The 13815-nt window shown below is 35.9% G+C and overlaps 2 protein-coding genes and 1 non-coding gene across 7 annotated transcripts; 2 read left to right on the top strand and 1 right to left on the bottom strand.

The window, feature by feature from the left end:
- On the top strand, positions 1 to 74 carry TRNAT-AGU. The gene has a single exon. It is a non-coding gene; the product is annotated as a tRNA-Thr (tRNA).
- Positions 75 to 890: 816 nt separating this feature from the next.
- LOC121257960 (remorin 1.4-like) lies at positions 891 to 3302 on the top strand. Of its 2 annotated transcripts, XM_041159256.1 has the most exons (6): positions 891 to 1285; positions 1700 to 1794; positions 1860 to 2123; positions 2214 to 2571; positions 2790 to 2871; positions 2947 to 3302. In XM_041159256.1, the coding sequence occupies exons 2-6, from the start codon at positions 1752 to 1754 to the stop codon at positions 3136 to 3138; spliced, it is 939 nt and encodes a 312-aa protein (XP_041015190.1). In that variant the 5' UTR covers positions 891 to 1285; positions 1700 to 1751; the 3' UTR covers positions 3139 to 3302. The 2 variants fall into 2 exon arrangements, with proteins under 2 accessions (XP_041015190.1, XP_041015189.1); XM_041159255.1 differs by having other exon boundaries at positions 891 to 1794.
- LOC121257959 (protein GDAP2 homolog) lies at positions 2143 to 13011 on the bottom strand. Of its 4 annotated transcripts, none has more exons than XM_041159252.1 (16): positions 12828 to 13011; positions 11931 to 12347; positions 11067 to 11144; positions 10585 to 10640; positions 9384 to 9503; positions 9198 to 9268; positions 8434 to 8527; positions 8047 to 8250; positions 6945 to 7196; positions 6322 to 6430; positions 6050 to 6117; positions 4597 to 4666; positions 4437 to 4511; positions 4242 to 4333; positions 3723 to 3847; positions 2143 to 2402 (listed from the first exon to the last, which is right to left on the bottom strand). In XM_041159252.1, the coding sequence occupies exons 2-15, from the start codon at positions 12243 to 12245 to the stop codon at positions 3769 to 3771; spliced, it is 1683 nt and encodes a 560-aa protein (XP_041015186.1). In that variant the 5' UTR covers positions 12246 to 12347; positions 12828 to 13011; the 3' UTR covers positions 2143 to 2402; positions 3723 to 3768. The 4 variants fall into 4 exon arrangements, with proteins under 4 accessions (XP_041015186.1, XP_041015188.1, XP_041015185.1 ...); XM_041159254.1 differs by having other exon boundaries at positions 3723 to 3844; positions 12828 to 13010; XM_041159251.1 differs by lacking the exon at positions 2143 to 2402 and having other exon boundaries at positions 3530 to 3847.
- Positions 13012 to 13815: the final 804 nt, after the last annotated feature.

Here is a 13815-nt window from a genome sequence, read left to right as displayed (position 1 = left end):
GCTTTCGTAGCTCAGTTGGTTAGAGCACCCGTTTAGTAAGCGGGAGGTCTTGAGTTCGACTCTCAACGAAAGCAAATGACCTCAGATGTGTATATACACATATTTTTTGAAGTAAAGTCCTGTAGTCAAAACTCAAAAGGCATGAACTTTATCCCGAATTAGAAGAGAGCTAAGACTACTTTTGGCCGGTTCATTGCATTCGTCAGGGATTGGCATGCCCAATCTTTTAATGTTCTGTTTTTATGTTGAGGGTTCTTTCAACCATATTTCTATAATTAATTAGGTGTGGATTTTGAATGCCATCTTTAGTGGTTCAAGTGTCTGGCTAGATAATTGAAATTTGGAACCACGAAATGCATATGAATACTTCACTACCTAAACGCAACCTAAAATTATTTTAAAAAGATACGAGATCGACTCATATGAAGCTGGTAAATAAAGATTTTATGTTATCAAACCAAGGGTTTGATCAATATATTTGAGAGTTCGGTCTGCATAATTTCATCCAACTTTAAATATTATTCATGCGGGTCTTAACAATCGCATAATGTCCTTAAATGGAATGAATCAAACATCCAAGAATGCATATTGGATGTGCAGAATCTTATATAGTATTTGGCTTAAGAGGAGATGAAGTTTTGTAAACATCGTTTGTGCACAATAATATATTATGGAAAATGCTACTTGAACCGATAAAAGTTACCGATAAAAGTTGCCGATTGAATTTTTTTTATTTTTTTATTTACAGATTAAGAAAGTGACTATTAGTAAATTGATTTTTTTTTATTTTTTAAAAATGTTTAAAGATATAAAAAAAAATGATTGAAATAAAAGGGGAAAAAAGTGCATTTACACTTGTTAGTCAAATTTCATCGGTTCATCATCGGTCTCAGTAGCATTACCCATATATTATTTGGCATCTGATGCAAGTTCCTTTGTACCACTCTTTTCTTTTGAAGAGTGATAGATGGTTTCCAGTATATTGAAAGAAAACAAAAAGGCTAAGCATCCAGGGAAATCAAGAATACTTTTCTTCTCTCCAAAGTTCAGTAAGATTCAAAACCAGGCCGACGATGCAAAGCATACCTAGGCTGGCTTGCTTGCTCGCTCCCCCATCTCTAATCACAGCCTTGGAGCAAACTTTTATGTCCATTTGTTTCCTCTAATGCTTTCTCCTTCAAATAAACATCAGACCATGAATAGCAGATCATTGCTGAAGCAGAACTTTCGGAACAGGCTTCGTCTCAACGACTCAAACTATCGACGCTTTGATCAAGGAAACAGGGTAATCCGCTTCTTAACCATGAAAATGCTTGCAGTTATATAAATTTCCAGGAAGGTTGTTGTGGGTGCATGTCTTTATCCATACATCAGCACACAAATTCCAGATAATTATCCTTATGCGTTTTAGCACCATTGATAATTATGATGATTTGGGATATGTTGAGCTGCCACTAGAAATTTTACAAACTAAATTCCAGAAATTAATGTGTTAGCTACCGATAGAATTTATAATCTTAAGTAAACTAGTTTCTATCCCAAGTGGCTGCAACTGGGTTATAGACGAATATCACAAATTATGGTAGTTAAGTCAATTGAATGGTCATCAAAGACAATGGTTGCAACTTGCATGCATGAGAGATGAAAGCTACAGAATTATATGCATCATTAGCTGCATTTGTGACTTTACTTCTGCTAGGTTGAGATATTCTAGTGTTAAAAAGGGAGAGACTGAAGAGGCTGGCAGCATCATGGATCAAGGAGCACCACCTCGGAAAACTCGAAGTTTCAAAGGTAAGCTAGTTGTATGGATGGAGCAGCAATCAATCACAAACCCTAGTTAATGTTTTGTCTTACAGAGGAAACGAAATCTCAGAAGCGGTTCCAAAGACAGTTCTCTAGGCAAATGAGTCAGGATTATCATCCAAGCAATATAATAGAGCGTACAGCTGCAGTGGCAGCGGTTGCATTGGCCATCAAAAGACTTGAAGAAAGAGGCATCCCAGATCAGAAAGAGGTGAGGGAACACCCTGAAACCTTTTCGATCACAATCGAAAGCAAAGAGGAGGAGGATAAACCAAGCTTGGCCCCTGAATTTGGTAGGGTATCCAAGCGATTCTCAGGTAAAAGACACGGTGCATGAGTACTGAAAGTTATATGAATTCCTGATTATAATTATTTTCAACAAAAGTTCTTGAGATGATCTGTATTAGGTGAAACTTCAATCAAAGAACCAGAAGGCCAAGATAGCGAGATTCAAATAACTGCTGCAACGACTGAAAAGATTCCCAAAAAGCACATTCGGCCTGTCCCTTCAATTAAAAAGACTCCAACTCTTGCCGAGCACTTGAACAGCACTGTCATCATACAACCTGAAACTGCAGTACCAGAACCTGAACTGCCTGCCACCATTAAACCAGGAATGCCACCAAATGAAATCCAAAGAAAAAGTTCAACAATACCTGTAATCCCACCAACTGACCCCCAAGAACAGAGTACAACGGGATCTTTAATGGACGAAACAAAAGCAGACGATTGGGAGAAAGCTGAGTTTGATAAGATAAAAAACTGGTATGTGTTGATTTCGAGAGTGGTCTCTTGAACTAGGAAAAATTAAACTGGACGGAATACTAAACTAGTCATCCTGAGTTTTCAAGGTTTCAAATGATAGACATTAAAATTCAAGCCAGAAAACAAGTATAAAACACGAGCTAACATTTTCAAGTCACTGCCCAAATTTCAAGCAGCTAAAAATATGAGCTCTTAATCACTAACAGAGAGATTTTCAGGTATGAGAAGCTAGAATCCATAATAGCTTCCTGGGAGGAAAAGAGGAAGGCAAAAGCCAAAAGACGGCTAGAAAGGACAGAGGTTTTGCTTCTTTCTCTTTTCCAAAGCTAATTCAGAATAATGAAATAGGGACTGATAATCTCTTTTTGGATGCAGAGTGAAGTGGCAAGAAGAAGGGAAAGAACTGTAAAAGAATACAGAAACAACATCAAATACATTGATCAGTCTGCAGAAGCAGCAAAAGTGAAGGCAGAGGAAAGACGAAGGAATGAGGAGTTAAGAGCAATAGAGAAGGCAAACAGAATTAGAACTACTGGGAAAGATCCTAATACTGGTGTATGCTGCTGAAAATATAGAACCCCAATTCATCTGTTTTTTACAGAAAAAAAGAAATCTTAAAAGTTCTGCAAGCTGTAAACATTCTCTTAGGCCAATGGAAACTTCTTTATATGATGTGCCGTTCAATAACAAAGAGAATTTGCTATAAGAGTTAAAAGTAAGAGATTCAATAATTACATTGATTTGAATTGATTTATCTATTGTTTGTGGACAACATCACATCATTCATGAATGTTGAGGGCATATTTGGTCTATGTTTTTAATTAAAAATAAAAAAACTAGACCAAAATATATGTGAAGTTTGAACAGTGTGTGTATGATCTGCCTTGATAATTATACAAGGTATGTAAATGCAAGAAAACAAAACTTCATTACCGTCCATCAAAGCCCATAGCCCAGATTTAAACAGACGCAAATAAGCCTTTATTTTATTATATTGAAAACTCACCAAGATAATACAAAAAGAAAGAACGTTATTTCCATCTTCAGGAACAACCAGATCATTGCACCAGAAATAAAATCGAAACGATCAGGTATACATCTATATTTCTTGCACATCTAAAATAGAGAAAAACAAATGAAAAAATCACAACCTGTGGACCTGCTTTTAATCGCTTGATGGAACTGCATTCAGGATTTCTATGGTCGTTGATGTACATATTTTGTTCTCGGGTCCACAATGAGACCCTTCCCTCCATTCACTTCTAAATCATGCCTGCTAAATGTAATTAAAACATCCAAATCAAATTTTGAAGTTGTTGGAGTTGCATATTGCTATTATCAATTAGACCAGAAATAGCATGCAAGTTGCATCAAAGTGGTACAGGAAATGACTCAGTCCAGCAATTTATATTTAGCCACTCGGTTGGAGTTGGACACCCTAATAAATAAATGCGCAGGCTATCCCTTTTTGATAATCATATACATACATATATACGTACACATACATATGTATATATATCATAACTGGTGTATCCTATATATCATAAGAGGTGTGTGTGTCTGCCAAGAGCCAAATTGTCATGCAGCGCTCATTATAAAAAATTGCAATACTTAACCTGACTAATAAAAAACAACTAAAAATTGGGGAAAAATGAAAAGCAACACTCAACTGAAACACAAAGTCGGGGATGGTCAACTGCTCTCGAGGAACGTATCTGAACAGCTGCAAAAGTCGATCAACATATACCACTTTCTTCCACACCTAAAAATTGGTTCATACAAAAAAACACATTAATGTATTGAAGGAAGAAAAAATAAAAGCAAAAGAAACATAGGTCTAAACTGGAAATAAGTTTCAGACATACCAAATTGTCTACAAGCAATTGCAGGGCAAATATTGAAGCTTTAAGCCCAAATGTCGGGTGAAGAACATATATTGCCTACGTATGGCAGATAAGAGATCAGAACCACCAATATTGAAAATATATTGTTCTTAGTTAGACCCAAAAACTCAGCTGTGCATACTTGCAGATTGCGCTGGTGTTTCTGACCAAGTATCTGTTGTAATCTTCTCATCCATCCCAAGTCCGGTTGCCTGCCTATTGAAAGGAAGATTAAGCCATAACTGGATTACTTTTAGAAGGAACTTCACATATAAAGCATAAAAGCTACCCAGATACCCTCCTCCAGTTCCATTAAAAATGAGAGCCATATGGAAGAGCTCAGCCAAACACCCGTTTCCATTAAAATTACTAGCCTAGAGTGTTGGGGTGTATGCAGAGACTGGTTTTGGAGCAGAAAAATGTGTTTGCTGAAAATTGGCTCGACAATGTGCTCAAACGAAGTTCGCTCGACATGTGCTCGACACTAGGCTCGAGCGAAGCTCAAGTCTGAGAGTTCGCTCGAGTCCCGCTCGACAATGAGCTTGAGCGAGACACAAACCCTAGTGTTTGCTCAACACCTGCTCGAGCCAATGTTGATTTGGCCGTTCACTCGACACGCCGCTCGAGCGAAGTACGCAGATTTTTCCAGATAGGAATTCCAACGCCGTTTGCCATAAATATATCATATTAGACTTTTTTGTATGGCCTTAAGCATATTTTGAGAGAGAACAATTGTCTAGTGAGTGCAAATTGTGTGAAAGAGCAAAAAGCCCTAGAGAGTGTGAGTTGAGATTGAGTGATTGTAATCTCCTCTGATTAATAAGACTTATGCAGCTCTATGGACGTAGGCAATTTGCCGAACCACATATATTGTGCGTCGTGTGCTTGATTGTGATTGCTTTTACTTTATTTGCCATCGTTGGTGTGTGTGTTTTGCACAACATTTCACAACATAGAGCTCTCAAGAGATGTTTTGGTATGCTCATTTGAGCTTCCAAAAGAGAAGTTACTTTTTGTCAATATTTTTTAAATCTGAGTGATTCTAATGTCCAATTGTTCCTCCATGAACAGAAAAGGATATTATCAATAGGTCTCAGCAAATATCTACCATCTTAGATAACAAGCAAGCAATGGAAGATGGGTTATATGCCAAACACTCCACTGAATGTACAAGCTGCTGACAATTGACCAAGCTCATGCTAGCATTTAGATGTTCCAAGTAATCATATAAATGCCCAAAACCATGGGTATCCCTCTTCTTCCCCTATATGTACAATTAATAAATATCCAAAGCAAGTGATTCTCCCACAACTTATACTACCTCATGAGGCATAAACCACATAAGACAGGGCAGTTTACAGATCAACAATTTCAATAGTATAAAGGTCACCCTTGAAATGCACAAAATCCATTGGATGTAAACATCAGTGATTGCAGGCAAGACAGTGGGAAGCTACAAAGTGCCAGATAATAAAGTTGGTCTAGTTTCTTAGGATTATACAAGAGACAGAGACCAAATCCCACCTTCACTGGTAGCCACCAATGGAATTCAGACAACAACAATATAATTTATGCCTTTTTCATCTAATACTTACGGCTGTAAAGATGCAGCAGAGTGGAAGTATACAATAGTATAAGGCTTCTGAATCAAGGGCTCGAACTCCTGACATTTAATAATAAAGATGATGATCTTAGTCACAACAGCCAAGATGCATAAAGACAAAAAAACAAGAAATTTAACATGGCTCGTGCATTTTACAACATCAAGGAGCAAAATATCCATAACTGATGAATCTGAAAACCAACTACAATCGAGCATTTCGGCAGACACTAATTCATGTCAAAGTAACAGCAGTAACCTAATTACCTTTACTACATAGAGCACAAATCGCTCCAAATCAAGACATCGCGGCAGAAAATGTGCCCCCACAACAACCATTACAGGATGACCCTCCCTGTCTACCCCACCACGGTAACTGAAATAGAAATAAAGATCTGGTGTTAAATGTAAACCAAGAAAAAAGAAACCCTTAGCAGAAAGTCGTTGCATTAGAAATGAAAAACTTTATCATTTATACATCTCACAGTTGGGCTAATTACACAAGTAGAGAAGGGTTTCCCAAAAGGCTTAAAAGATAATAACTAAAATGGCAAAGATAAAATAGGCAAGGGAAAATCTACGCACAAGGGGTACACTATATTTACAGCTGTCACAATGGCTAAGAATTCACTGATCATTGAGAAAAGAAAACATAAAACAGGCAGGAGAGAATCTAGACCCAAAGAGTTCACCAAATTTGGCAGTTGTCAAGGTGATGAGGATTGCCATCAATTATATCAATATAGTCATATTATTTATATAGATAATTTCATATGATGGGAAAAAATGTAATTCAGAACAACAAACAAGGCACTTTATCGATTAATTTGTAAAAACACAAATCTGTGCAGTACATGTAAAACAGAAAAATGACAAGTATGGATGTTTACACAATTTTCATCTCTGCTATTTCGGAAAGACTAAGAGAATTTGCTTTTGCAAGGTATCTAGAATGAAGTGAGTATTCCTCCGCGGCAGATAATGGAGGTCCACCAAGGTCACCAAATCCAAGCATTTTAGCACAATTCCAACCCTTCTGTGTTTGAGCGGCTTTTCCCCATTCTTCCTTGCGTCTCTGATCTGGATCTTTTATTAAAGACATGAACGCAGGATCCAGAAATGAATCCAAGTATGATGAATTCCTAAAAAAATAACAATTACCCAATAAAAAGAGAGGAAATGTATGCATCAATAGCTGTGAACATTGGCATAAACGAGAGGGAACACAGTTACATATGAAGAACCAATTTATAAGAAGGTGTTCAGATAACATCCTTGTATGCTATGCTTTCTCTAAATTAATTTGATTTATGCTTTAATATGTAAAGCATTTCTCATATTTGACAATAGTGGCAATAGAAGTAAAATCACCCAGGAAAATGGAAAAAAAAAAAAAAAGAGCAGTAAGCTTGTCAAAGTAGGTCTGTATATAACCACCCACTGAAGCTGGAGGCCGGAACAATCTTATCTCACATTCCTGATATATACTAACATCCATGATGAAAGAAGCATATAATAATGCCAACAACCTGGCATGAGTGGCATCAAATAAGGATTGCATGATATTTAGTGATAACAGACAACCTTGACAAAGTTCCCTTTACAAATTTAAGGTGACCCAACTGTGGTGTGTAACTCAACGAAAGGGGAAAAACACACATTGCAATCTGCACAACCAAGGACATAAATTTACGCATAATACCATAATGAATTAATTTTTTAAGGATCTTAACCTCTAGCTACTAGATAACTATTTTGTATAACTCCTTTGAAGGATATTTCTCCAAGATTTAATTATAAATCAAAAAATTAGTTTAGCAGACTAGAAAGAGAGATGCAACAGTAACAGATGCACAAAATCCTCAGATTGATTGTACTCATTCAGAAACACTTACATATAATTCCCACAAATCAAACAAGCCATCAGTTAAAAGATGAATACACCATTAACAATGGTGATTGATTTTCTGAGATGTATTAAAGTTTACTGACCTTCTTACCAAGCCAGCGTCACTAACAGGAAGATCAATTGGAGCCTGGGGAGGCTTGGGAGTTGTCTTCTTGGGCAAAGGCTTTATTCTAATTTTACGTTCATCTATAATAGTCCCACCATTCTCATCCCCAACATCTGCAGGAAGCTTTGAGATGGCCACCTCCTCCTCATGTTTATCTCTCGGAAAGTAGAGTGGCAGCAACCTGCATCGAAAAAAATGTAAAAAGGGATAATACCAAAAGCCAACAGAGTTCCAAAAACAAGTTTTCAAAACAGAAATAATAGAAAATAGCATAAAATAACTGAGAAGTCATCATTTGATTTAACAAAGCAACAAACTTTGCATCTACAAAAGGTAACATGTATATTTGGCAGCATAGATATACCTCTTATATATTTCAGTATCAGTTGATGTGATAGTACAAAAAAGAATAGCTGTTATTTTATCTTTCTGCTTCTCAAGAAACCGCCGCACAGTTCCTGGAAGGTAAACCAAAGGTGAGTTAGACATGAAGGAACAAACTAGAAACATTCAACCTTCCAAAAACAATCATTGACACAATAATTCACATTCACAAAACGTTAAGATGTATCTACATGAAAAATTATTCGGTTTCGTACCCATACAAATAAAAGAGTTAAATGTATTCATGATGGCACTCACATCAGATGCATGCATTTTGACAATTATACTCTTTGTCATTCTACATATTATTAAATCATTTAAAGCTACCAATCCATTGGGTTAAGTGGGGCCAATACTTATCAAAAAGAAGAACGAAAATAGATAGACTGGGTTCAAGTTACAAAACTGGAGCAATCACAACCGAAAAAAGGGATTAATTTGAGGACTTCACAAGTTAGTACACACCACAGATTTGCCTATTTCCTTCCCCCACCCCCCACCCCTTCCTGGCAAGAACAGCACTGTAGGTATTCCATTGTTTGCATTGATGGATGTCATTTTTTATGTACTGGCGACATTTATGATGGTTAATTTATACATAAACCCAATATATGATTCTTGGATAACAATATGGGCTAGTTCAATATACATGTGTTACCTGGATATAGACTAAGTACTTTGGTGATCAGTGGAAAACATCATAATAATCAATTTCAAAACTATAACAAGAGGAAAATATCTCACTTATAGCCACATGAGCAGCTGGCTCGCGAGGATAGTTTTTAGCCTCTGTATATATACAGCCCATAGCAACACTGCATGTATATATTTCAAGCAAAGTAAGTTCCCCTGTGTATGAAACTAAAGGAAAGGTATACGAGATGAGAAAATTATAAGAAAGAAATGGCACAAAATTTGCTACCAAACAACCTTTTAAGCCCATTCTCAATGAGAAGTTCAAGGCAAGAACGATAGCAATGACTAAGAGCATTCTCTGCAGCAGTATGGTATTTCACAGCATACTTGGGACCAACAGTATGGACAATTCTCCTGACAAGATACACAAAGAAATATTCATTTGTTTTTCTACATTTGAGAATGCAGTTTGGCTTTGGATGTGTGACTAAAAGTGATGCGCGTAATACTGGCAAAATAAACTTATATTACAATTAAATAACAATGAGTTGTGGATATTGAGCAAAATAAGCAAAATAAACATTATATGGTAAATTACCAAAACATATGATAGCCACCTCATGAAGCCTGAACACAAAATTGACTGATGTAATATCCAAATCTAAGAAATCCTCATAAGAATATATCTCTACTTAGGAAGAAATAGATTTAACCAAAGATAGCTTATATAATCATTGAATAAGTTTGGTAAATGATAAGAAATCACAAGTGATATCAACAGAATCTCATGCTTCAGCCACTACTAACTAAAAATCACAGTAAAGTTGATCTAAAAAAAAAAAACAAAAAATGGGGGGATTTGTGATACCCCATTCTAATAAGTGATAAGGGTAAGTGGTATATAAGATCTCACATTGCTGAGAAAGGAGAAGTTCTTGCTCCTTATAATGTTCCAATGGGGCTCCAATTGTATCATTAATTAATCCTTTTAGAGTATAGGTCATGTTGTTTGGGCCTTCTATTGGAGCGTTACAAATGGTATCAAAGTCTATCCCAACAAAAAATGTGGGACTTGAGCCATTCCACTTGCGACCGACTAGCCCGACAAGCACATCTAAAATATAATGGGGGGAGATTTTGATACCTCATTCTGATAAGTGATAAGAGTATGTGGTGTATGAGATCTCACATTGCTTGGGAATAATAAGTTTTTGCTCTCTACAATGTTCCAATGGGGCTCTAATTGTATCATTAACTAGTTCTTTTGGAGTATAGGCCATGTGGCTTGGGTCTTCTAATGGGGCGTTACAGGATTGCTGTAAATATTAAACTTCAGGTTAGAAATCACAAGCTATCATATGTATATGATCTCCAAGGAAGTAGGCACATAGTTGAAGAGAAAAGTGGTACAAAATGGGCTTCCAATATTGTATATATTCTGCTTTCTTTATTTCCAAATAAAATATAGACATAAGAAATGCACCAATCTCCCCACCTAGCAGGAAGGTCATACGCGTTTGTAACTTTTGCCATCCCTGTCCGGCATCCACCCTGTTAAGAGTCAAAGATATATCAGTTCAGTCCAAGTGAGATCCAATGCAGATCCAGCTTCCTATTTCCTCGTGGGGTCATTGTGACATCTCTTTGCTTTCAGACAACCCCACCCACCCAAACTCTGCACCCTAACAGGTATTAACTAATACCTTGGGCTTTTCTTATCTCCAGCAAAGGGCCTTACCAATCAGAAAACTTTATTTAGAAAGAAATAACTAGCTCCAAACCAAGTTATGCATGGCAATCTACATTCTCGACAATGATATGGTGTATCCAGACTATTTATTTTTTAACCTTACATTGTAAACAAACTATGGAGGATCAGGCAAAGAATGCCTCAAGACCGCATCTGATTGACATTTAATATATACCAATGAAATATTTTTAGAGAAAATAAAGGGCTAAACAAAACAATTTTCTTACCAGTGTAGCGCATTCTTCTGCAAGACCAGGTCCAGCCGCAGCATGCAGACCAGGGCTGCTGTGTGCTTCATCCAAGTTCTGTTAACCATCCAATTTTGAAATATATCAGCTATTATTACATTGTCTGAGTGTTAAATCTTATTGGCTATCCAATGCATGCATGCTTAATGTTGCAGTTCAACTGAGAATAATCAACAGCCCCAGCTGCACTGAGATGAAAACTCAAAACAACTTTCACAAAATTTGGGAAGAATATACTGAGGAACCCATGCTGCCTTGGGGGAGCTTCTCATGTATCTATTAGCACTCCTTGTGGCACGTGGAGGGACTTAAGCAAATTTCCTGTTTTCCTTTTCTTTTTCTTTTTTTTTTGATAAGTAGAAAATTTCTTAATTGCTCATTATTTAAGGAATTTTTAACAGAATGTTAGTAGCTCTAGAACATCATTAGGCATCAAAGTTCATCATTCATTCAGAATTCATATAATTTTTACCAGCATTTCTGGTACGTCCATGCATTAATTAAACAGAAAAAGAAAAGAAGAAATTTTTTCCAGACCTCGAACATCTTTGCCTCAAATGTAATAGCAACAGAAACAAACTACACTTTCCAACCGGAAGTAATTTAAAAGAAGAAAGTTGACAATTCAGAGTGAATGTAAAAGATCCCAAAAGTTTTGAAGGTATTATGTATCATTCCAACAAAATTTTTGTTGGACTCGTGGTTTTATCTGATGATCATATGTCATATTTGGTGTGAAACTGAACTTCAAGATTTTCCCATTGCAAAATCTATATCATTCTTTTGAAATTCTCGCTGTAATTATTTTACGCAAGATCAGAAGATAAAGTATCAAAGGCTCACCTCATTTGTTGAGTTTACAACAGCATCTACCTCAAGATTCCATGGGTTCCCCCTCCAAAGATATATCTTTGAGTTAATCTCGTGATCAACCAGAAATCTCGATATTATTCCATTGCTACCACTCTCCGCCCCAGAAGCAGTCAAAGGATGAGGAATGTGCGAATTAGAAAATGAAGGACCTCCATTCTCAAACTCCAAAAAAGACCTATGCTCCGCATCACTCCAACGTGGAACTTGATCCAATCTAACAACAGAGTCCCCTCTATCTGTTGCCACTCCACCCCAGGCTGTGGCCGTAGTCACAGAACGGTTCATTTTTACAACTCCCAATCACAGCCACCTCTGTTATTGTCGTACTTCTCAAACCCAGAGTCACAAACACACCATACGCCAGTCCCTTCAAACTCAAAACTTCAACTGCCACATGAAGGAATTCTTATATGTAAGCGCAATTGTAATCCTTCTCAATGCTCTGTGCTCATAGTATATAAAAAACAGTAAACTATAAACACAATCTTCATTGTCAAACCAATTATAATTTCAAATGATCCCTAATTAAGAAGTACTAGAAAAAAGGGCAAGCTCAAATTTTGATAAATGAAACTCGCAAAAGATGGCACAAGCAAAAGAAACAAGGATAACTCAAGTTTTGTATCAGCTCCGCTTGGAAGCTTAGAAAATAAGAAAAAAAAAAAAACGAATCTAAAACTCTCATTATAAAGTACCCAGCTTTTCATTTAAAAATAAAATTATCTTCCCAGAAAAATGAAAGCACGGTATAACGAAGTCGATTTAATTAATCAAGATTAGCTGAAATTCAAATCTCCGCTTTGTTTTGTATTTCGATGGTTTACATAGCAACCAGTCGCATATGTAAGTTGAGTTTCGAAACCTAACCTGAAATTCTCCTCAGAAATGATAAATTAAACAAAGAAAATTTTGAAGAAACCCAAGAATTCGGCTAGGGGAGAGAGAGAGAGAGAGAGAGAGAGAGAGAGAGAACCAGTGATTGTGAAAAAGTAGAACTATATTTGGTGGGTTGACGAGCGTGGAGAGGCGAAGAAGCTCATTTTGACAGGAAATTAACGGGAAAAACTAAATTACCCGTAAGAAAGACCATCCCAAACAAAATTAACATATTTTTTTGTTTATTTTTATTTTGCATAACTTTCAAATTATCGAAGTTATTATTCCAAATCCAACTATCAGTCATTTTTTAATACCATTTAAATATATTAATATTAATACTATCCATGAAATTAATAAAAATTTTATATACAGTTATTTTTATGTATTTTTTAAACACCTTACTAATATTATGACTGAGTCAATTTTTTTTATATAAAATAATTATTTTAACCAATTATATCAGTAGAGTGCTTAAAAATGACCGGATGTAACATAATTTTGAAATTAATGTCGGCACGTACTATAAAAATAATGGAAAATTTTTCTTTTAATTCATTTGTAAAAAAATATAAATATTTATTAAACATGTGACGAGCACACAAAAATATTTGAAAGAAAAGTCTTTCGAAAAACAAACGATATAATGTATATTTATTTCTCCAATTTGAGTAGAAAATTCTAAGAGAACTCAATCTATTTTCTTATTTTTCTTAATCAAATCACCTGCCTTTTCTTCAGTTTTGTGATTATTTTACTCTTTCTTAATTTTTCCACAAAAAGTTTATGTTCGATATAAATACAAATTTAAATTGAATTTATGAAATATTAGAATTTAAGTTCGCAGCTTGATTTGGATCTCCAATCTGACTAGGGAAATGATCAGTAATGCTATATACAGTCGTTGAATGTGCAAACGTCGCACAGTCGCTTTGAAAAAGAGTGGGGTCCACTGTTAAAAAATTAATTTCTTTTCATG

The sequence above is a fragment of the Juglans microcarpa x Juglans regia genome, chromosome 3S (assembly GCF_004785595.1).
Source record: "Juglans microcarpa x Juglans regia isolate MS1-56 chromosome 3S, Jm3101_v1.0, whole genome shotgun sequence".
NCBI classification, from domain to species: Eukaryota; Viridiplantae; Streptophyta; class Magnoliopsida; order Fagales; family Juglandaceae; genus Juglans; species Juglans microcarpa x Juglans regia.
Note: the sequence above shows the minus strand (reverse complement) of the source record. Positions and strands in the feature narration are given on the sequence as shown.

Excerpts from the sequence above, each read along its gene's own strand:
- LOC121257960 (XM_041159255.1), top strand. The coding sequence starts at position 1,635 with ATGAGAGATGAAAGCTACAGAATTATATGCATCATTAGCTGCATTTGT. Across the intron at positions 2,124-2,213 it reads GGTATCCAAGCGATTCTCAG|GTGAAACTTCAATCAAAGAA; the intron begins GTAAAAGACACG and ends GATCTGTATTAG. Across the intron at positions 2,872-2,946 it reads GACGGCTAGAAAGGACAGAG|AGTGAAGTGGCAAGAAGAAG; the intron begins GTTTTGCTTCTT and ends TTTTGGATGCAG.
- LOC121257959 (XM_041159252.1), bottom strand. The coding sequence starts at position 12,245 with ATGAACCGTTCTGTGACTACGGCCACAGCCTGGGGTGGAGTGGCAACA. Across the intron at positions 9,269-9,383 it reads ATTGAGAATGGGCTTAAAAG|TGTTGCTATGGGCTGTATAT; the intron begins GTTGTTTGGTAG and ends ATATACATGCAG. Across the intron at positions 8,528-9,197 it reads AGCTGCTCATGTGGCTATAA|GAACTGTGCGGCGGTTTCTT; the intron begins GTGAGATATTTT and ends TTTACCTTCCAG.